The sequence below is a fragment of the Mytilus trossulus genome, chromosome 2 (genome assembly GCF_036588685.1).
Source record: "Mytilus trossulus isolate FHL-02 chromosome 2, PNRI_Mtr1.1.1.hap1, whole genome shotgun sequence".
Classification (NCBI taxonomy): Eukaryota; Metazoa; Mollusca; class Bivalvia; order Mytilida; family Mytilidae; genus Mytilus; species Mytilus trossulus.
In genome coordinates, this window is record NC_086374.1 from 101,555,634 (window position 1) to 101,579,339 (window position 23,706).

Sequence of the window (23,706 nt, forward strand, 5' to 3'; positions counted from 1 at the left end):
AGGGACGAGAGTTACCAAAGGGACAGTCAAACTCATAAATCAAAAATAAACTGACAACGCCTGGCTGAAAGAAGACAAACAGACAAACAATAGAACATCTGACATAACATAGAAAACTAAAAAATGAGCAACATGAACCCCACAAAATAAGAGCACTTTGCCGATCTGAGTTACTTTTCATATTCAGTCTCTTTTGCATTTTAAATACGTTGAATGAACTATCAAAATGTTTTTTTCTAAAATGCTTCTAAACAGAATGACTTTATAGTTAGTCAGTAGCTGAGCAGTGATAAGTTGTAATGTGTCAGCGCTTTTCTGATATATAAGGCACATTCCTCTTAATTTTCAATAGAAGCAACATAGGAACCAAACAATAAATAAAGGCAACAGTAGTATACCGCTGTTCAAAACTCATAAATCCATGGACAAAAAACAAAATCGGGGCAACAAACCAAAACTGAGGGAAACGCATTAAATATAAGAGGAGAACAACGACACAACACCGAAACGCAACAGCACACAGAAACGGACCAAGCAACAGACAATACACCACGAGAATAACAAATATAACATCAAAACCAAATACATGAATATGGGATAGACAAGTACCGTGCCAAAATAAAATAGTCAATTGAAATGATGACGTATCTACAGATATCATTTTATTATTCTCGAGAGAAACATGTCTTGAAAAAAGTAAGGATGGACGCAACGAGAAGAAAATGAAGACATCAATGTCCAATATTTTCTACCGAAAGTGCAGTGATAAGGAAATTAAGGTTTGAACAAAATCTTAAAATCTTAATAAAAATGGAATTCAATAGATTTCATTCAACCTGTATTACTTATTAAATGAGTCTTTTCAATAGTTTTCAATTCATAAATTATTTGCAAATATGAATGCCGATCTTTGAAAGAGTATAATCAAATAGTATTTGGAGTTTATCACGTGTGCTTATAGACGCGTAACTTAGTTATGACGTAATAATAACTATTTCAGTATTATGAACAAGTATATATTATGGTTTAAATAATAACACTGCATAATCAGCAATATCGATCAAATTAAGTACTTACAAAGTACAATCTGATAAAAAAAAATATCATGTCAATGGTATACAATTAATAATGGTATAGCTCTTTGTAGATACGGACTTCTTTATGCAATATTGTTACGTATTAAATAACAAGTCTTGAAATGGGTTCCAAATTGACAAAAATAGTAAGACAGTATAGGAATAGAATATAATGGGTTCATATGTGTTTTGTAGTACAGTATATACTATTATGTGAGAGAAATTAATATGAAAACATGTATTTTTATTCTTGTGCAAGAACTGGTTATATTAATATGAATCATATGTATGGATATAGATGTTCAAGTAAGTACAGTTGCATTTTTATTATTCTCTCTGGTATTGTTAAACTATTCATTATAACTGAGCCTGATATGGTAATGTCTTTATAGATAAACTCATCATAGATATCAGGACAAAATTTTGTTTATACGCCAGACGCACGTTTCGTCTACAAATGACTCATCAGTGACGCTCGAATCCCAAAAATTTAAAAAGGCCAAATAAAGTACGAAGTTGAAGAGCATTGAGGACCAAAGTTCCTAAAAGTTTTGCCAAATCCAGCTAAGGTAATCCTTTCCTGAGGTAGAAAAGCCTTAGTATTTAAAAAAGTCTTAATTTTGTAAACAGTTAATTGATAAATATAACCATATCAATGATAATTCATGTCAGCACAAAAGTGCTGACTTCTGGGCTGGTGATACCCTCGGGGAAATAAATCTCCACCAGCAATGGCATCGACCCAATGGTTATAAATAAACTCATCATAGATATGCAAAAAATAAAAAACAACTAAAAAAAACCACCAGAATTGGTAGTTATACTTCTTAATCCGACGACGTATTCCAGTTCTTTGAATTATCAAGAAATAAAAATTGGAAGTAATATAGTGCAGTTGCACGTAGAAGTTTAAAAGTTGATTGGACTTTTTATCATATTATACATAAGATACCATATCGTTGTGTAAGATAGTCTAGAGATATTTTTTCTTGGCCATATCACAAAGTATTGATCATGAAGGAGGGTAGAACCAAAAATAATCTACTATTATTCGTCACCTCCACACGATGTTTATTTAGTAAAAATCTTTTTAAGATCATATAAAACATACTTGAATTTATATCTCCTCAGACGACTGTTGATGATTTCAGTACTTTGTTCATGTATATTGATAAACAGTGAGTGAATGATTGATTTAAAATCATTTGACTTCATCATCATAAATTTGTGACTTCCCTTAACACGCAAACATGTATCAAGGATATTATTCTATTTGTAAGTACCATACATTTTTTTAAAATTAGTAAAGGAATTTCTTGAGATAAGTAATATTCGGTTATTACATTCAGTATTTTTAGAAGTATTTCTTCCTAATGAAACTTATCTGATTGCCATGATTTAAAGACTTGAACATTTCTATTTAAGGGAAAGTATTCTATAATTACAAAATAAAATATGACTTGTGAAATCTTAGGCAGCATTTTTAGAAATGGAAGCTCCTATTTGCAGTGTTATTCTTGAGTTGTGTATGATACTTGGAAATTAAAATATAGTTTCTTTTTTGTTTTACCTCCCACACGTTGTCATAGAGAGCACAGACAGTTGTAAGTGTTGTGTTTTATTGTTCGTGATTTTAATTGGGGGTATTGATGATGAAATTAATCTAGCCACATGCAACTCATGTCTTTTGTTGAATAGTTACGTTATATGTCCCAGGCATAGATTACCTTAGCAGTATTTGGCACAACTTTTTGGAAATTTGTATCCTTAAGGCTCTTCAACTTTGCACTTGTTTGGCTTTATAAATATTTTGATTTATCGTCACTGATGAGTCTTATGTAGACGATCAACGCGCGTCTGGCGTACAAAATTATAATTCTGGTACCTTCAATAACTATTGTACAATTCTGAAATTTTGTACCACTCCTACGTGGCATGCAAGGGCATCTTTCCGAATACAGTATTTTTTATAAGCTTGTATATATATAAAATTGAATTTCTGGTTTATAACATAGTATTGGTGATAATTTCAATTGATTATAATGACCATAAAAGAGAAGCGAAAGATACTAGAGGGACAGTCAAACTCAATGGTCCAAAATAAACTGACCACGACATGGCTAAAAATGAAAAAGGCAAACAGACAAATAAAAGTACACATGACACAATTTAGAAAACTAAAGACTATCCAACACGAACCCCTCCAACAACTGGGGATGATCTCAGGTACTCCGGAAGGTTTAAAAATAGCCCACTATGTTTCAAGAACTTATGCATACGTAACTTTCTTATAAATGGGGTTGGTCGTGCCCAAATGAAGGTTTATCCAGCACAGGTGTTTCAGAATCACCAAATTATAACAGGTTTCATTTTCCAGCACTTGGTCGATTGATTTTGAAATAATTAAGAAAAGAACAAAGAATTAAGCTTTGTTTTGCACCTTTCAAGTTCGTCTATATACGTGGATTCCATTTTCCTTTGTTCCATTGGGTGGGGTAAAGCATTTCTGATTAAGTTTTATGAAAAAAACCTTCTTCGACGCACCTAGTATATAGTGTCAATTTCAAAGCTTTATCGAAGCCGTTGCTTTTGGATCGATAGTCCCAATGGTTTCGACTTCCTCAAGCAAAGTTGACTTGACATTGATTGGCTATTTACTTAATTAATATTTATATTTTATTTTATTTTTTTTTTTTTTGGGGGGGGGGGGGGGGGGATTTTGGTCATATATCTTCGGATTTATATAATTCAAGTACTTCAATGGCCATGACTTTTATTTGTTTTTAGTTTGAGCGTTCACTATAAAGGCATATATACAAAAAAAAAATCTAAGCACACTAGGTTTATGAAATATTCATATCATCTTCTAGAAATGGGTCCATGCAGCTGCTGTTTGCGTGCTTAAATCCACTGTTTTACATTTCTTAATGAAATAAAAAAAATGGTATCCGTGCTATGCATTGTTGATGAACTAGACACTTCTTATTCAATATATCAAATGTATAAAGGAGTAAGTTCAGTAAGACCCCTTTTTGGCCTCAACATATAGCAGTTTTACAAAATTGTGACAATGTAATCTTTCAGTTATTTATTGGAAAGTAGAACACTTCTGCTACACAAATCAATGGGCTGTTTTTTGACAATATAATTTACATATGTCGGGTACTAACAACATTAAGTGATCTTAAGTCATGCTAAATTACTGAAATCTTCATATTTTAGCTTTTTAGTTAAATTTGAGACGGTTTCCGTCTTAAATGAAAGTGACCGCATTCGTGTTCATTCATAATATTGAAATGTAAGTTGTATTTAATGATAATACATAACACATATAAAGGTTAAGGATGAACACGGATGCAGCCACCTTCATTTTTTTGCATATTTGTTAGATTTTTCATATTTAAGCTTGAATCGGAGCGTTTATAATGACTTATACAGTTAACATCTTTCACATTAACTAATTGAATCAATTGAAATAGACATTTAAGTGTTTCAAAAGTGTCCCAAATATTTCGTTAGATGAACCTGAAATTTGAGGCCAATCGACCCTTACCGGACCTACTCCTTTTGACCAAATTGTGTTTTTTTTCTATTTGGGACATTTTTTTGTGATTTTATTATTTCTTATACGATCTTATACTGTGTGTGTTTTCTCAAGTGCAGATACAAAAATATTCTCCCATACAAAAGCATAAGTCAAACAAAAAAGGTGTTCAAATCCCTGAACACCTTCGTGTATTATGCAGCTACTGTTTCTAAGTGCTCTGAGCCATGGGACCCCGCATAGTTGTATTTTTGGTTGAAAGTAGTCTCATTGGCATGCATCACTATTTATTTTATTGATGTTACAGTTATGTCAGATATCATGTCAAGTATTGATCTTTTTTCACCCTGTTGCACTCTATGTCAGTTAGGTCACCTAGATATAGATAGAACATCGTGACCTATATGAATATAGATGAATTTGTTTACAAATGATCAGCGAATAATCTGACGATATATAAGTCATTAAGTAAAGCGAATAATATGGCGATATATATTATATATAAAGCCATTAAGTAAACACTAGTACTATTTCAACTATTTAGCAATCGTTTCGGACACCAGTTATGAAAGCATGTCCAATGATTTTGTTTATCTGTGTCAGCATGTCCAATGATTTTGTTTATCTGTGTCAGCATGTCCAATGATTTTGTTTATCTGTGTCAGCATGTCAGTTTTTGCTTAAGGCTTAAGAGTACAAGATATTTTCAAATATAAACAGTATTTTCCATTTCTAATATTAATGGAGTGGAACGTGAAAATAATAATAAAACGCAGGTCAATAAACGGACCATGGGGGTAATTAATAGATAGTAAATATTACTTGTATACTTTCTCCCAGATTCCGACAACAACAGTTAGCATCATTCATAAATAAATATAAGGATTGGTACATACGTACGTTGTTGATTTGTTTACAAAGAGATAGAGTTCTTTTGCTTTATTGGAATTCTACATATATTATATCATAGAGGTATTACATCTATGATTATATTGAATAGTTATTCAAGTATATCTTAGTATATACTTTAGACGTCGATTGAATGATTATTTAGAGAAGTATTTGAATTGATTTGTGAATTATACCAGCCAAGTTTCAATTAAATTGCAAAACAGAATGAATTATGGATATAGATGTACATGTAAGTACAATTTTTAATATTCTTATAAAAAAAACAAAAAAAAACCTCGTCAAAACGGATGGATATACAAAAATATTTATTTGTGCTTTTAACTATTGACTATGGACAGTAATTAATTTATCATTGATTATTGTTGCTTTACGTCTACTGAGCGGCAAATATTGCCTCCTTACTCACGGTTTGTTGGGTAGGGGCATTTCTTTTAGCTTACAACAGGTCACATAAGAAATCATCAGACGTATAACAAGTTTTCTTGTACGTGCAGAGGTCGTGGCACTCTCTCAACACGAGACGTCGGATTTATCCTACCGGACCGTGGCTGCGTATGTATATACGTTCAACACAGTGACTCAGTGAGTGAACCAAACTGAGTACGTCCCACTTTAGAGACGAAGGTGACATTAAAAAGAAAAAAATATAAATCAAATACGGGGGAGGGGATTCATAGAAATCAGAATGTTGTAATAATTAATCAGAACGAATAAAAAAAGGTATTTGGACTTTGCCACTACAGAAATAAATAGACAGCCCGCAAACCAAACGGACGCCATGGTTAGCACAGCCGGTTTTACTGGCAGTCTGCAGGAAACCAAAATCTACCATAGTTATATCCCCCTGTAATTTTTTGGGTCCCTCAACTTGAAATAAATGATGACGTCTTCTGTATTAACTTTGTGCCCATCAATGTGTTTCACTGAAATTCAAGGTTCGAGTGACATGTACGCTGTATATACCGGATATATTGATATAGGTACCATGATGTTCACGAAGGGCCAAGTGAGCTTTTCTCATCACTTGGCGTCTGTCGTCCGTCGTCTGTCGTCCGTCGTCCGGCGTTAACTTTTACAAAAATCTTCTCCTCTGAAACTACTCGGCCAAATTAAACCAAACTTGGCCACAATCATCACTGATGTATCTAGTTTAAAGTTTGTGTTTCTTGACCCGGCCAACCATCCAAGATGGCCGCCATGGCTAAAAATAGAACATAGGGGTAAAATGCAGTTTTTGGCTTATAACTCAAATACCAAAGCATTTAGAGCAAATCTGACGAGGGGTAAAATTGTTTATCAGGTGAAGATCTATCTGCCCTTAAATTTTCAGATGAATCACACAACCCATTGTTGGGTTGCTGCCCCTAAATTAGTAATTTTAAGGAAATTTTACTGTTTTTGGTTCTTATCTTGAATATTATTATAGATTGAGATAAACTGTAAAGAGCAATAATGTTCAGCAAAGTAAGATTTACAAATAAGTCAACATGACCAAAATGGTCAGTTGACCTCTTTAGGAGTTATTGCCCTTTATAGTCAATTTTAACCATTTTTCGTAAATATCCATGATCTTTTACAAAAATCTTCTCCTCTGAAACGACCGGGCCAAATTAATCCAAACTTGGCTACAATCATCATTCATGTATCTAGTCTAAAGTTTGTGTTTTTTAACCCGGCCAACCATCCAAGATGGCCGCCATGGCTAAAAATAGAACATAGGGGTAAAATGCACTTTTTGGCTTATAACTCAAAAACCAAAGCATTTAGAGCAAATCTGACAAGGGTAAAATTGTTTATTTGGTCAAGATCTATCTGCCCTGAAATTTTAAGATGAATGGGACAACTCGTTGTTAGAGTGCTGCCCCTAAATTGGTAATTTTAAGGAAATTTTGCTGTTTTGGGTTATTATCTTGAATATTATTATAGATAAAGATAAACTTGTAAACAGCAATAATGTACAGCAATTTAAGACTCAAAAATAAGTCAAAATGACCAAAATGTTTAATTGACCCCCTAAGAAGTTATTGTCCTTTATAATCAATTTTTAACAATTTTCATAAAATTTGTAAATTTTTACTAACATTTTCCATTGAAACTACACGGACAAGTTCATTATAGATAGAGATAATTGTAAGCAGCAAGAATTTTCAGTAAAGTAAGATTTACAAACACATCACAATCACCTAAACACAATTTTGTCATGAACTGTCTGCTTCCTTTGTTTAATTCACATATACCTAGGTGAGCGACACAGGCTCTTTAGAGTATCTACACTGTAGGTTAAAATTTGTAATGCTCTTCAACTTTATATTTGAGTTGGTCGTCAAACTGTTTTGATAAGAGCACTAAGTCTTATGAAGAGGAAACATGGATCTGGCGTATATACGAAACCAATTATAAGCATATAAGCAAAGACATAAAAGCATGCATTTCGGAATTGTTTTACATTGTCTAATCGGGACCTTTTATAGCTGACTATGCGGTATGGGCTTTGTTCATGGTTGAAGGCCGTACGGTGACCTATAGTTGTTAATGTTTGTGTCATTTTTGTCTTTTGTGGATAGTTGTCTCATTGGCAATCATACCACATCTTCTTTTTGAATAACATATTTATTTAAAGTTAGGTTTACATAGTATAACAATATAACATAAGCTATGTAAAGGTTTTATTTAACATACCATGATATATATATAAGCCCAGGTGGTCGTGTGGTCTAGCGGGACGGCTGCAGTGCAGGCGATTTGGTGTCACGATATCACAGTAGCATGGGTTCGAATCCCGGCGAGGGAAGAACCAAAAATTTGCGAAAGCAAATTTACAGATCTAACATTGTTTGGTTGTTGTTTAGACGAGTTGTATATACATTATGTACACAGCTATGTATCACCATCATTGATGGCGATCCGATGGATACATCTGTTGTAGGGTTGTCACTGACTCAGACGTACTTATGAATATAATTATTTTCTGTGACTGTATCTTACATTAATTTGTAGGATCCTTTACTATAGATAATTTAGCTGATCTGTAACAATAAAATCTTCATGCCTTATATATCATGTACTGTAGTACGCCGCTAGATTAAAACTGACGTGGAAAGGTAACACATGCCCACCGAAAGTTCGAATCCCGGCGAGGGAAGAACCAAAAATTTGCGAAAGCAAATCTAAACATCAACCCAACAATGTTAGATCTGTAAATTTGCTTTCGCAAATTTTTGGCTTTTCCCTTACCGGGATTTGAACCAAATTTACAGATCTAACATTGTTGGGTTGATGTTTCGTCTAAACATCAACCCAACAATGTTAGATCTGTAAATTTGCTTTCGCAATTTTTTGGTTCTTCCCTCGCCGGGATTCGAACCCATGCTACTGTGATATCGTGACACCAAATCGCCTGCACTGCAGCCGTCCCGCTAGACCACACGACCACCTGGGCTATATATATATATGTATATGATAAGCACAAGATATAAAACAAGTAAAAGAGTAAGCAAAACACGCAAAGCATAAATACTGGTATTAAGTACAGCAAATTATAGCCTGCAATTAATAAGCAAAATTAAAGCATATCATCATGAAAGCAAACATAAAATGCACAAAGACGCACAGGCACTTGTTTATGTAAAAAAAATCTGTAAATACCATTAATGTATAAACTTAAAGTATAAACATGTAAAAAGTAATTAAAATAACAAAAATACTGAACTTATAGGAAAATCAATTCGGAAAGTCCATAATCACATGGCAAAATCAAATAACAAAACGCATCAAAAACGAATGGACAAGAACTGTCATATTCCTGAATATTTAAATGGGGGGAAATCTGAGACAAGTGCCTGTGCTGAGATGGTTGCAAACTATTAAACATTGGTGCAATACTATAGCTATTGTTTAAAGCACTAAAAGTAAGTCTGGCATCTAACACACAAATGAAAAGGTATGCAACAGAACATAACAGCCAGAGTATACAAGACAAATAAGTGATCTACAACTCACTGAGATCTGCAGGAGGATTGAACACTGACACGAACTGCCCTCCCAATTACCATGCTTTTGCCAACCAGACTTTTTGAACTGATCCAAAAGGAACAGTGATTTCTTCACTCATATTATTCGCCAGTTCGTTTTGAAGGAGTGTAGCCAATGGGTAGTTGTTCTTACCCTGGGAACATCTGCTATCATGATTGTTATATCAAGCCAGAGACTACTGTATTATACAGATACTGTAGTACTTCTCAGATCAAGCCAAGTTCTGAAAGAGTAACTTAATTACATTTTTAAAGCCTGATAATCATATACCATCTTTGATGAGTTTTTCGTCAAATTTGAAAATGACAATCTTTTAAATTTATACCAAAGCATTAATGATCATTAATGGTCCAAAAATATTAGAATAACTTTCCTTTCACTGAGTTAACACGTAGACAACACACCTTGCACAACCCCTCTCTATTGTCCTCCAACCCCTTTTTAATCACCTTAGGCAGTAACTATTTTATTTTCGGGTGGGGGGGCTATTTTTTTTTTGAAAAAAAAAGTTTGTTTCTAGTATCATTTGTTGGAGAGAAGAATAATTTGTTTTTGACCCTGAGAAAAAAATTTGTCACAGTTGTTTGAACCTCAGCTGCCACTTTATGTACTGCTAAAATTGAACGAAAAAAGTTTTACTAGTCGAAAAAAAGAAAATAGATTGATTAAAAAAAAAAAAAGTTTGTGCAGAAAAAAAAGAGCCCCCTTAAAAATCAAATGGTTAATTGATGCCGTAAGTTACAATGTGATTTTTATTTAATCCTAAATCAAATTAATCTCTGTTGATATTGTTCCTGAAAGCTCAGATGTTTTGTAAGGTCTTCAGTAAAAATCAGTTATTTGAGATATTTCAAAACACATGATCCTAACGACGTTTTCTTACTTTGACCATGACCAAAGATCATTTACAACAACGTAATACTTTTTACAGCTACAGATAAGGGGAGATAAATCGGCATTGACTCTCTAACATAAACAAATGTCATGGCGTCATTGAGGAAAGCATCGACTAGATTTAACCACTTATTGTGGCAACAATCACCGAAATGCACCAACTTATCGTTAGGTAATACAACTAAAGAGAATATTGTTTATGTATTTATAATGTGAGCATTTACATGGCAGCCTAAATTACGAGTAAAACATGCAAGTGCTCAAACACTTGACACAGTCAAAAATTCTATTATTAATTTTTGCAGTTATGTTCAATTTGCTTACAAAGAAATTATAAGTTTATCAAGTCAGTCAGTGATATTATCAGAATGCCTATATGTAGAAAATGTTGGTAGGATGAATGTTATTTTTTGTATGCATGTCATGACATTATATTTTAATAATTAGTTAAACTACTGAAGAATGAACTTTTATTTTTCTATTTTCAGTAAATGGAGTAAAACACATGGTAAGGAGTTATGTTATCACTATACATCTTGTGGCTATTTGTCCCCATTACTGGACATCACTCAGGTTCTTGTCAAATTTTGATGTCATAATACAAAATATCTGATGCCACAATGGAAAAGTGAATGTTGTATGACGTCAATAGTTGAAGCGGGGCAGATTCTCGGGTCAGCCAGGAATAGCGATAAGGTGTATAAAATTTGACAGTGAAAATCAGTTTATTTGGAAGAATTTATACATAAATGCATCACAGTTGTGGCCTCATGTGCAAGTGTTCACAGAGAGGATTAATGAAAAAAAATGATCACATTTCTACATTTTTTTTTTGTAAATAAAAAAAAAATCAAACGAAGGAATAAATTGATACACACATGAGGGTAGAAATAATCTAAATTAAAATGCAAACAAATGTGATTTTAAGCTACCTTTAGCATCAAATGAGTTATTTGATTGCCCTTTATCCTGAGATCCTTACAGACATTCATCTGAGTTGTCATTGAATTAATTATCCTTAAAAAATAACATTAAACATGATTTTTTTTCTTTTAAAGAAAGTATACTTTTTATAGTAACACACATAAAACTATTTTGTTAACATTATTTGGAAAGATTTTTTTTGCTATTATTTATCAGAATCTCTATTTTTTCTTCTGAAATTGCAAAACATCAAACTTACATGCACATGATATGTTTGTCCATTCATCAAAAATCACAATCAAAAAGCAATTAAACAGGAATAAGAAAGTTGCTTCTGGTTGTCATCTTTGTCATTAAAAACAGTGGACGGCATAAGTATCCAGCTGGTAAACTTGAAGTAATTTCCAGGAAACTAAAATAGCTTTTAATTGATACATTACTTAAAAACTTCTAAAAAAATGTGAAAGACATGGACAAAATTTACTTGTAATACTTTTTTTACATTGTCATCACATTGTTCCATTTGAAATAAAATATAATTTGCACCTTTTTATTTAATTGTATTAGTTAATAATTAGATGTTATAGTCCACTGGCCGCACTGTAACAAATGGCTAGAGTGATCACTCCATATACATTTAGGCGGCAGGCCAGTATAGAAGTCTGGTTGGGGCTTATATACATGTACATCATTGAAATACTAACTTAACACATGAGGCAAACAACATATGAATATCTTTAACATACAATGGGTACATGTACATGCAGGTTCGTTAAATTGCCTAAGATTGGTATTAATTTGTAAAAGGTTGATGTGAAAGAATAATATTGCCATTTAATTTCAGTCTAGCCTAGAGACATTAGGATTTATTGGTCTTGGTAATATGGGAAATCACATGGCAAGGAACTTGGTGAAGAAAGGACACAAATTAGTTGTTTTTGATGTGTCTAAAAATGCTATGAAAACAATTGAAAACATGGAGGGCTGTGAAAATTGTAAGTTGGTATTTACAATTTGATGTTTAAAAATTTATAGTGTAGATTCTGCATTCTTAAAAGATGTTTTTCAATCAATTGATATTTCACAGTATAATGTATATGTCTTAATGATTAACAGCAATACAAGAACTGATCTTTGACATATATATACTAAAGATTCTTTTTTATTTTCGTGGGAAGAGTGGGGTGCTCATTTTCGCCACATCTTTTCATGTTTTCTACAGTTAATGTTCAGGTCTAAATGTTTTTGAAGTATATTGATATTTCTATATGAAGATAACTTCAAATGCAAAATATTCTTAAGCTTGAAAACGTGTTTGTTTGAATATAATCATCTGAAAAGTTCGATTAAAGGACGTATGAAATTTCATGATTTTGTCAATGGGGGACACATAGTTGCCGTTTTTACACATCTATTTAAAACCAAAAAAAACCGCAGCTTTAAACAACATTGATCAAATCAATTTTATTATAGACGAATAGCAGACATTTCAAAGGTGTTATTGTTAAGAACTGAAAAGGGCATTCAGTCAAATAATTACTTCTTTGAATACTTGTTCTTTCTTCAGGAAATTGTCCGAAAATCGGTCCTTATCTCGGTCCTTTTCAGTATGTGCCGCAATTTTGTCTCAGTTTAAAAAAATTATCATATTTGTTATATAATATCATTTATCGGTATATGTCTTCCATTTCAACCATCCTTTGAAGTTTTTACACCTCAAAATCATATAACAGGGAAATTGTGTCCCCGGCGAATATGGGCCCCCCACTCTACCAATTTTCTTGGATTAATTTCCTGGTCTTGCCAAAGTCTGTACAAGCCTATTTAACATTTTGTATTGGTTGAATGAGCCTAAATCTGGGCTTAAAACACGAAGTCCCGAAATCTTTGGCTTAAAAAAACGAAATCTCGAGGTCTCGAAATTTGAACAAAAAAATTCCTGGATCCCGAAAGAGTCAATCCCGAAATCCCGAGCTTAAAAACATTCGATCCCTGAGTCCCGATAAAGGTCCTATACCCCTCTTGAATATTTAAATTTGTGGTTCTCCTGTATCCATAAAATCCATGAAAACTGGTATCCAACAAATAATCATGAATCCACAGTACATGTTTAGCTTGAGATTAAATCTTACATATACTTCATCATGTTCATATCTCAGATTTCCCAATCATATCAAAAAGAATTAATTGTCAAAATTGTTCCTATTTCATCTTTTAAGACATTTTACATAGAGACAAAAAAAGACAACTTTGAAACTGTTTAATACATTCATTACTTCAGTTTAGTTATAAAACACTAAATGATGCTTGTAAAACAAACCTAGTTATTCTCTAAAATGACACTTTTGTATTGTGTTGAGCTCAAACAGTTAACACCATTCATTTATTTTAAGCAATAGAATATAATAATGTTATAAGTGTATGCGTGCTAGTTGTTTTACATTTTACAAATTATAGGGTGATGGAGCTAACTTTCTGCGAAAGAAAAATAGAAAAAATATTTTCTTACATGGGAAATGTGGGATTATAGTTCAAATCTTAAACTGACTTTAATCATGAACTGATAAGTCGAACAACAAAAACCTCACTCTGTGAAGAACACTATACCTTCATACATATGTTTTGTGCCTATAGGTATACTTTTTAAGTTCTAAACAAATGAAGGCATGTCAGACTATTATGCTGTCATACTATAGCTTTGACCTGGAAATGGGTTTGACTCATAAACACCAAAGACACAAAGTACTGTTCTGAGAGGGTTTTTGTTTTCCATTGTCAAGCCTCTGTCTCAAGTTACTCTTACTGTTTAACACAGTTTTACAGAGGAATAATGGACTAATTTTATCATATTTATTGTAGGTGTACAGACAGTAAACTCCCCAGCTGACGTGGCAGCACAATGTAAACATATTATTACTATGTTACCAGCCACACAACATGTACAAGAGGTCTACACCAATCGTGGCACAGGTATATTTAGGTAAGTTCTGTGTACTAGAGTCAAATGACGTGGCAGCACAATGTAAACATATTATTACCATGTTACCAGCCACACAACATGTACAAGAGGTCTATACTAATCGTGGCACAGGTATATTTAGATAAGTTCTGTGTACTAGGGCCAAATGACGTGGCAGCACAATGTAAACATATTATTACCATGTTACCAGCCACACAACATGTACAAGAGGTCTATACTAATCGTAGCACGGGTATATTTAGGTAAGTTCTGTGTACTAGGGTCAAATGACGTGGCAGCACAATGTAAACATATTATTACCATGTTACCAGCCACACAACATGTACAAGAGGTCTATACTAATCGTGGCACGGGTATATTTAGGTAACTTCTGTGTACTAGGGTCAAATGACGTGGCAGCACAACGTAAACATATTATTACCATGTTACCAGCCACACAACATGTACAAGAGGTCTATACTAATCGTGGCACAGGTATATTTAGGTAAGTTCTGTGTACTAGGGTCAAATGACGTGGCAGCACAATGTAAACATATCATTACCATGTTACCAGCCACACAACATGTACAAGAGGTCTACACTTTAGTGGCACAGGTATATTTAGGTAAGTTCTGTGTACTAGGGTCAAATGACGTGGCAGCACAATGTAAACATATCATTACCATGTTACCAGCCACACAACATGTACAAGAGGTCTACACTTTAGTGGCACAGGTATATTTAGGTAAGTTCTGTGTACTAGGGTCAAATGACGTGGCAGCACAATGTAAACATATTATTACCATGTTACCAGCCACACAACATGTACAAGAGGTCTATACTAATCATGGCACAGGTATATTTAGGTAAGTTCTATGTACTAGGGTCAAATGACGTGGCAGCACAATGTAAACATATTATTACCATGTTACCAGCCACACAACATGTACAAGAGGTCTATACTAATCATGACACGGGTATATTTAGGTAAGTTCTGTGTACTAGGGTCAAATGACGTGGCAGCACAATGTAAACATATTATTACCATGTTACCAGCCACACAACATGTACAAGAGGTCTATACTAATCATGGCACCGGTATATTTAGGTAAGTTCTGTGTACTAGGGTCAAATGACGTGGCAGCAGAATGTAAACATATTATTACCATGTTACCAGCCACACAACATGTACAAGAGGTCTACACTTATCGTGGCACTGGTATATTTAGGTATGTTTAATACGCAAGGGCTGAAGACATTGGTAGTACATTCAATTCTGCCTAATCAGTCACTTTGTTTCAGTGATCACCTGTCCACAACAGCCTCCTGCAAGTTTTCTCTATATAATTAACTCTTTTAAGCTGTCACCTGTCTATTGGCACAAGAAAATGTAATTTTAATTTTTAAGTCATTTTAATGTTTTTATAAACTACCAGAATAATTGTTTTTAGAAAAAAACTTATTTGTTAAGTATCAGTCAAAATGAAAATCTAAACTTGTTTGCAACTGAGATTGCACCATAAGGGATGAGTTCCTGTTGATTTCTTTTTCAAAACATTGTCAATTAATATTTTGATTTTAACAGTGCTATACAAGAGAACAGTTTATTAGTAGACAGCAGTACCATAGACCCTGCAGCATCACAAGAAATGGCAGCTATAGCAGCAGAAAAAGATTCTTCTTACGTTGACGCACCTGTTTCTGGAGGTTTGTAACCATGGAAACCTGAAATCATTGATGGAAGCTTGCACTGCAAAATTTGATTGATTCATGCAACATGGTTTAACAAATTTCCTTTCATAGAAAAAAGGGATATAATCAAAATTAATTCTGAGGCTCACCTTTCAGGTGTGAGATTTTGTCTCTGTTGAAGACCCATTGGTGGCCTTCAGCTGTTGTGTGCTCTTTGGTGGGGTTGTTGTCTCCTTAACATATTCACCATTATCATTCTCAATTTTAGTATTTGAATTCAAAATGCTTTACTTAAAACATGTGTACATTTAAGTATTTAAATTCAAAATGCTTTACTGAAAACATGTGTACATTTTAGTATTTAAATTCAAAATGCTTACTTAAAACATGTGTACATTTTGCAGGTGTAAATGCAGCTAGGGATGCAGCCTTGACCTTCATGGTGGGTGGAGCTCCTAGAAGTTTTGAAATGGCACAAAAATACTTGTCTGTGATGGGGAGGAATGTAGTGCATTGTGGACCAGTAGGAACAGGACAGGTATAAAATAAATTATTAATTTAACTCATCTAGGTATACATTTGTGTACTTTCATATAAAATTGGTTTCCTTTGCACAATGTAGGATATTATGCACCATGTTTGATTGGCTAGGGCATGTTTTGTTTCCCTTGTGACTTGTCTTTCATTCTGTCTGTTGTCCAATCTGTTCATTATGCCTGCAAATATTTATAAAAATTTTGTACGAAGGTGTATAATTATGATTTGCATATCATATTTGAGTTTCATTCCAGTGGATCTAATTTTGATCAAATTAGTTTTCTAAGTTTTGTTTTGTACGTTACTGTTTTCTATGTAATGGTTTTGTCAGTGTGTCTCCAACTTGAGTCTTACAAGTATGAATATTCCTTTAGTATTTTCCAACTCTCTTTTGGGGATTGGGAGCTTTTTTTTGGCACATAAGTTTATTACAGTGACTTTCATGTTAATTATGGGTTAGGTTACAGTCGACCATTTTTAGTCAAAATTAATACTGTACTTGTCCAGACACTGTTAGCTTTCAAATGATTTTTGCATAAGAAATTAAACAGGTTTTGATAAATTATTTATTTTTTTCTGTTTAATATTTAACTTTTTTTTTAATTACTAAACTTTGTTAAAGTTGGCATCTCCATACTATAATGAACTGATTTTTAATCTGTGTAGTAAAAGTGTGCAGTGTAATTATACCAACACATAAATTATTCAGTTAAGAGGAGAGGAAAGGACTCTTCCAAGGACTGAAAGGGATAGTTACATTATAGTACTAAGTGTGATTCTAGTATCATGGAATTTGATTTATCTCCCTTTGTCCATTGTTGAGAAATTCTGATAAGGCTTGGCCAGTGCAATGAACTTGTAGTTTTAAGTGCTGGTAGCTTTCCATTATATTGTAACATTATTGGTAACAGCCCTATTGTTGTTATATGTTTACTTACACGTAAAAGATTGATATTTGTGAAGCTAACTTAACTTCTGTTTGCCTATTGATTTTAATATTTTTCCTCTGTCAGAAGTTAACAAATATAATATTAAAACATACATGCTCAAAAAGTTGCATGGTAAAAATCTAAATTAAACATATTTTTTATGAATGAAATATATATACATGATTGAAGACTTCTCAGGACAGACCACATCGTCTAGGTTTTTTTATAGACACAAGATTATTATCTTTGACATGGACATTTTTAAATTTATCACATTTTAAGTTATCTTTTTTTATGTTTTCAGGCAGCTAAAATTTGTAACAATATGTTATTAGGAATATCAATGATAGGAACTTCTGAAGCAATGAACCTAGGTAAAAAGTAAGTCACAAATTTCAAAGCTATAAATCTTCCTTTTTTAATCCGTACTCAGATTTATAGTTGCATTGAACAATGTTGAATCTGAAATAGATATAAGAAGATGTGGTATGAGTGCCAATAAGACAACTCTCCATCCAAGTCACAATTTGTAAAAGAAAAACTATTATATCATGTATATGTCAAAGTACAGAGCCTTCACTCACACCGTGCTATGAGGGATCCAACAAATAACTAGTGTAAAACCATTCAAACAGGAAAACCAGCAGTCTTATCTTTAAAAAAAACGAGAAATGAGAAACACTTCTGAACCAAATCAACAAAAAGCAACTACTGAACATCAGGTTCTTGACTTAGGACAGGTGCAAACGAATGCAGAGGCCAGATGATATGCATTTAAAGAATTGACATCCAACATGTCAAAGAGGCGATAATCATATTTACCAATTTTAACTTCAACTTACTAAAAGTATTACATTGAAGAAATTATCATTTTATCAGTTCACTTACAGTTAATTTTTTTACAATATTTCAGATTAGGCTTGGAGCCAAAATTATTAGCCAAGATTTTAAACACAAGCTCTGGTAGATGTTGGTCAAGTGAAGTATACAACCCTTGTCCTGGAGTATTAGATGGTGTACCATCAAGTAATAATTACGAGGGAGGATTTGGAACAGCTCTCATGACTAAGGTCAGTTTAATCATCGTACATTTTATATGCTTAAAATGACATTAACGATAACAGTAACCTAAATTACCAATAAGTAGTTGTATCAATACTGTCTTCATGTTTTGCAGAGTGTTATGGACTTTGCAATAATTTAGACATGTTGTTTTCTGAATGTTGTTTTATTCTTTAAACTATGAATACCTTGAGCTTTGCTCCAGAAATGTACCCTTTCTCAAAAACACTACTTGGGATGTTTGTTCACCATTAACAACAAAAGTACATTACAAGGACTGTATTTATTTTATTTTTTCATGGATGAAGGCAAAGGAGTAGGTCCAGTAAGACCCCTTTTTGGCCCCAAAATATAGCAGTTTTACGAAATTGTTAAAATGTAAACTTTTAGTTATTTATTGTACAGAAAAATGCTTCTGCTACATAAATATGGGCTGCTTTTGACAATACAATGCCCATATATTGAGTACTAGCACCATTAAGTCATGCTGAATTACTGAAAACTTCACAATTCTAGCATTTTAGGTAAATTTTAGACGGTTTTCATGTAAAAAGAAAGTGGCCCTATTCGTGTTCATCCTTAATATTGAAATGTAAGTTGTATTGTACGATAATACATAACATATATAAAGGTTGAGGATGAACACGGATGCGACCACTTTCATTTCAGACAAAAACCAGCTGGAAAATGACATTTTTCGGCATATTTGGTAGATTTTTCATATTTCAGCTTGAATTGGTGCGTTTTTAGCTCACCTGGTCCGAAGGGCTAAGTGAGCTTTTCTCATCACTTGGCGTCCGTTGTCTGTCGTCCGTCGTCTGTCGTTAACTTTTACAAAAATCTTCTTCTCTGAAACTACTGGGCCAAATTAAACCAAACTTGGCCACAACCATCATTGATGTATCTAGTTTAAAATTTGTGTTTTGTTACCAGGCCAATCAACCAAGATGGCCGCCATGGCTTAAAATAGAACATAGGGGTAAAATGCAGTTTTTGGCTTACAACTCAAAAACCAAAGCATTTAGAGCAAATCTGACATGGGGTTAAATTGTTTTTCTGGCCAAGTTCTATCTGCCCTGAAATTTTTAGATGAATCAGACAACCCATTGTTGGGTTGCTGCCCCTAAATTGGTAATTTTAAGGAAATTTTACTGTTTTTGGTCATTATCTTGAATATTATTATAGATGGAGATAAACTGTTAACAGCAATAATGTTCAGCAAAATAAGATTTACAAATAAGTCAACAGGACCAAAATGGTCAGTTGACCCCTTTAGGAGTTATTGCCCTTTATAGTCAATTTTTAACCTTTTTTCGTAAATCTCCATGATCTTTTACAAAAATCTTATTCTCTGAAACTACTGGGCCAAATTAAACCAAACTTGGCCACAACCATCATTGATGTATCTAGTTTAAAATTTGTGTTTTGTTACCAGGCCAATCAACCAAGATGGCCGTCATGGCTAAAAATAGAACATAGGGGTAAAATGCAGTTTTTTGCTTATAACTCAAAAACCAAAGCATTTAGAGCAAATCTGACATGGGGTTAAATTGTTTTTCTGGCCAAGTTCTACCTGCCCTGAAATTTTTAGATGAATCAGACAACCCATTGTTGGGTTGCTGCCCCTAAATTGGTAATTTTAAGTAAATTTTACTGTTTTTGGTTATTATCTTGAATATTATTTTAGATGGAGATAAACTGTAAACAGCAATAATGATTAGAAAAGTAAGATTTACAAACAAGTCAACAGGATCAAAATGGTCAGTTGACACCTTTAGGAGTTATTGCCCTTTATAGTCAATTTTTTACCTTTTTTCGTGAATCTCCATGATCTTTTACAAAAATCTTCTCCTCTGAAACTACCGGGCCAAATTAATCCAAACTTGGCCACAATCATCATTAATGTATCTTGTTTAAAATTTGTGTTTTGTTACCCGGCCAACAAACCAAGATGGCCGCCATGGCTAGAAATAGAACATAGGGGTAAAATGCAGTTTTGGCTTATAACTCAAAAACCAAAGCATTTAGAGCAAATTTGACGAGGGGTAAAATTGTTTATCTGGTCAAGATCTATCTTGCCTGAAATTTTTAGATGAATCGAACAACTTGTTGTTAGGTTGCTGCCCCTAAATTGGTAATTTTAAGGAAATTTTGCTGTTTTGGATTATTATCGTGAATATTATTATAGATAGAGATAAACTGTAAACAGCAATAATGTTCAGCAATTTAAGACTCAAAAAGAAGTCAAATGACCAAAATGGTCAATTGACCCCCTAAGAAGTTATTGTCCTTTATAATCAATTTTTAACAATTTTCATAAAATTTTCCACTGAAACTACACGGACAAGTTCATTATAGATAGAGATAATTGTAAGCAGCAAGAATGTTCAGTAAAGTAAGATGTACAAACACATCACAATCACCTAAACACAATTTTGTCATGAACTGTCTGCTTCCTTAGTTTAATTCACATATACCCAGGTGAGCGACTCAGGCTCTTTAGAGCCTCTAGTTTATGACTAAATCAGTTTAAATCTTTCACATAAACTAATTGATTTAAATAAAATAGACACTTAAGTGTTTAAAAAGTGTTAAAAATCTTTCGTCAGATGAACCTGAAATTTGAGGCCAAATTGGGCCCTTACCGGACCGGACCTACTCCTTTGTATTTTCCTGGAAATTTGATTTTGTACTTTTAAAAAATTGTACTTTATATAATGTTTGAATTTGTGGTTCACTTATTCCCATCAAAGGCACTGAAATTGGTACTGTACTACACAAATGAAATGAATTTACTGTATTTTTAACATGTATATAAAAAGAGTTGAAAATGAATATATTCTTCTTTGCATTTATCATGTTCATGATTTTATTCTTGATTCAGGATTTGAGTAAATAGTATTTTATAAGAAGAATTGTATTTTATGCAACAGTTGATGTTTTGACTTATTTAATATTTATTTTTTATAGGATCTGGGTCTTGCCAATAATGCAGCTACAGTGAATAAGTCCCCCATACCCATGGGAAGTCTGGCCCACCAGATATATAGAATCATGACAAGTAGTGGCTATGCTGGAAAGGATTTCTCATCAGCTTACCAGTTTTTACAAGACCAAGAAGAAAAATCATAATGTGATATTAGGACAATCATATAATTTAAATTTTGTTTTTATTTGTACAGAATTTTGAACAGTGTTCTAGAAGAGATTTACAGTAAAACATGAAAAATTTATCAAGAAAAAAATAGCTATCATTTCAGTCAGGATGCTTTTGAATTCCTTAAAAGAATACTTATTTATAAAATGTTTGGTATTAGCAAAATAAGTTTGTTAATTTTGGCTAAGTGGCAAGTTTGAGATATTGGTTACTTCATTTGATTTATTTCAAGATTTGGATGAATTTTCATTTTTAAATAACAGAAAATGAAATGTTTTATCCATCATCCTGTTGACCAAACAACATAACTGTTGTGATAGTTGACATTTTGTCAAAAGAAACACTAAAAATCATAATTGATAAGTGTTTTTGAAAGCTATATTTAATATCTGACCAAAAAAGAACCTTTGTAATTAGCATATGATAATTTTGCCTTTTTGAATATTTGCCATTGACTAGATTTAATGAAAGGGTTTTTCCTATTTTTTATCCAGCATTTTTGTGATCTTGAATTTTGTAGACATTCCTCTATTTTGTACCAATTTAGTTTGAATGTATTGACTAAGAAATAAGTAAAATAGAAATATATGAAGAGAGAATGAAGGTTTTTGTATGGATATTTTCAAACTTCTGTGAAGTAAAGTATGGAGAAACAATTGCATAGACTAGAAAATACTATTTGTTTATAAGAATTCACAAACTTAGCAAAGTATTGTGAAACTAAATTATGGGTTATATTGATAATAATTATAATACTAGAATAAAATGAGATTTTTTGTAAAACCCCTGCTTTTGAGATTTGCAGCATGTAGTTTACATCTGTTCACATTTTATCTTTATTTATTTTGGTGTAATTTTTATATGTTTTGGGTTTGACTTTAAATGAATTTACACTTACCATTAAAGAAGAATTTTTATACTATGCATTTTCAAATATTTTGCCTTTCCTGATTAAGTAAAATATTTGATAATTTCTGAGGTACTTTGTTTAGATGAGTGACATTTGATGCTAAATGAGGTTTTGGTTCTGAAAAGTCTTATTTTCTAGTGAATGTAATGGATGAAAGAAATTCCTTGAGGCAACAGCAATATGCAATAACTGATGGTCATTTGGAGTAAAAATTATAAAAAAATTATGAAAAGACCCATAAAAACAGACAAGTTTACACCATAACCCCCCCAAAAAAGATGAAAAGCTAAAACTTATTATACTCCAGGCAACGGGTTGCGAAGGGTATAATGTTTTTGACCCGTCCGTCAGTCCGTCAATCCTGTTTCTTGTCATCGCAACTCCTCTCAAACCACAAAACAGAATTTCAAGAAACCTTTTCAGATAATAAGGACATACTATGTAGTTGTGCATATCGACGTGAAATTGCGATTCAATTTTTTTTCTACGAGTTAAGCTCCTTTGAACTTATTTACTTCAATTTACTACTGCAACAGTTTGTCATCGCAACTCCTCTAAAACTACACAACAGAATTTCATGAAACCTTTTAAGAGAATAAGGACATACTATGTAGATGTGCATATCGACAGGAAATTACAAATATTTTTTTTTTCTAGGAGTTACACCTCTTTGAACTTATTTGCTCTAAGGCACTACTTCAACAGTTTGTCATCTTAACTACTCTGAAACCACACAACAGAGTTTTATGAAACTTTGCAGATAATAAGGACATACTACGTAGATGTGCATATCGACATTACAATTCTTTTTTATTTAGGAGTTACACACCTTTAAACTTATTTGCTTCAATGTACTTCTGCAACAGTTTGTCATCTCAACTCCTCTGAAACCACACAACAGAATTTCATGAAATTTTGTAGATCATAAGGACATACCATTTAGATGTGCATATTGGCAGGAAATGAATTTTTCTTATACATTTTTTTTTTCTTACATTTATTTAATTTCTCCAATAACAATGTGGGGACGTGGGGTATGTGAGCGTGCTCACTAAGGTTCTTTAATTTTTGTTCATCT

The 23,706-nt window shown here is 32.9% G+C and overlaps 1 protein-coding gene across 3 annotated transcripts; it reads left to right on the forward strand.

Moving 5' to 3' along the window:
* The first annotated feature begins 1,229 nt into the window (after positions 1–1,229).
* On the forward strand, positions 1,230–22,637 carry LOC134708550 (3-hydroxyisobutyrate dehydrogenase, mitochondrial-like). 3 transcript variants are annotated; one of them, XM_063569188.1, is made up of 9 exons: positions 1,230–1,382; positions 10,947–10,966; positions 12,227–12,377; positions 14,242–14,362; positions 15,927–16,048; positions 16,438–16,571; positions 17,804–17,880; positions 18,413–18,569; positions 21,532–22,637. In XM_063569188.1, exons 1-9 carry the CDS (start codon positions 1,313–1,315, stop codon positions 21,691–21,693), a joined length of 1,014 nt encoding a protein of 337 aa, XP_063425258.1. In that variant the 5' UTR covers positions 1,230–1,312; the 3' UTR covers positions 21,694–22,637. The 3 variants fall into 3 exon arrangements, with proteins under 3 accessions (XP_063425258.1, XP_063425259.1, XP_063425257.1); XM_063569189.1 differs by lacking the exon at positions 1,230–1,382 and adding an exon at positions 5,528–5,761; XM_063569187.1 differs by lacking the exon at positions 1,230–1,382 and adding an exon at positions 10,502–10,630.
* Positions 22,638–23,706: the final 1,069 nt, after the last annotated feature.

Coding starts and splice junctions, on each gene's coding strand:
- LOC134708550 (XM_063569187.1), top strand. CDS start 10,549: ATGGCGTCATTGAGGAAAGCATCGACTAGATTTAACCACTTATTGTGG. Junction 16,049..16,437: donor TGACGCACCTGTTTCTGGAG/GTTTGTAACCAT, acceptor TACATTTTGCAG/GTGTAAATGCAGCTAGGGAT. Junction 16,572..17,803: donor GACCAGTAGGAACAGGACAG/GTATAAAATAAA, acceptor TTATGTTTTCAG/GCAGCTAAAATTTGTAACAA.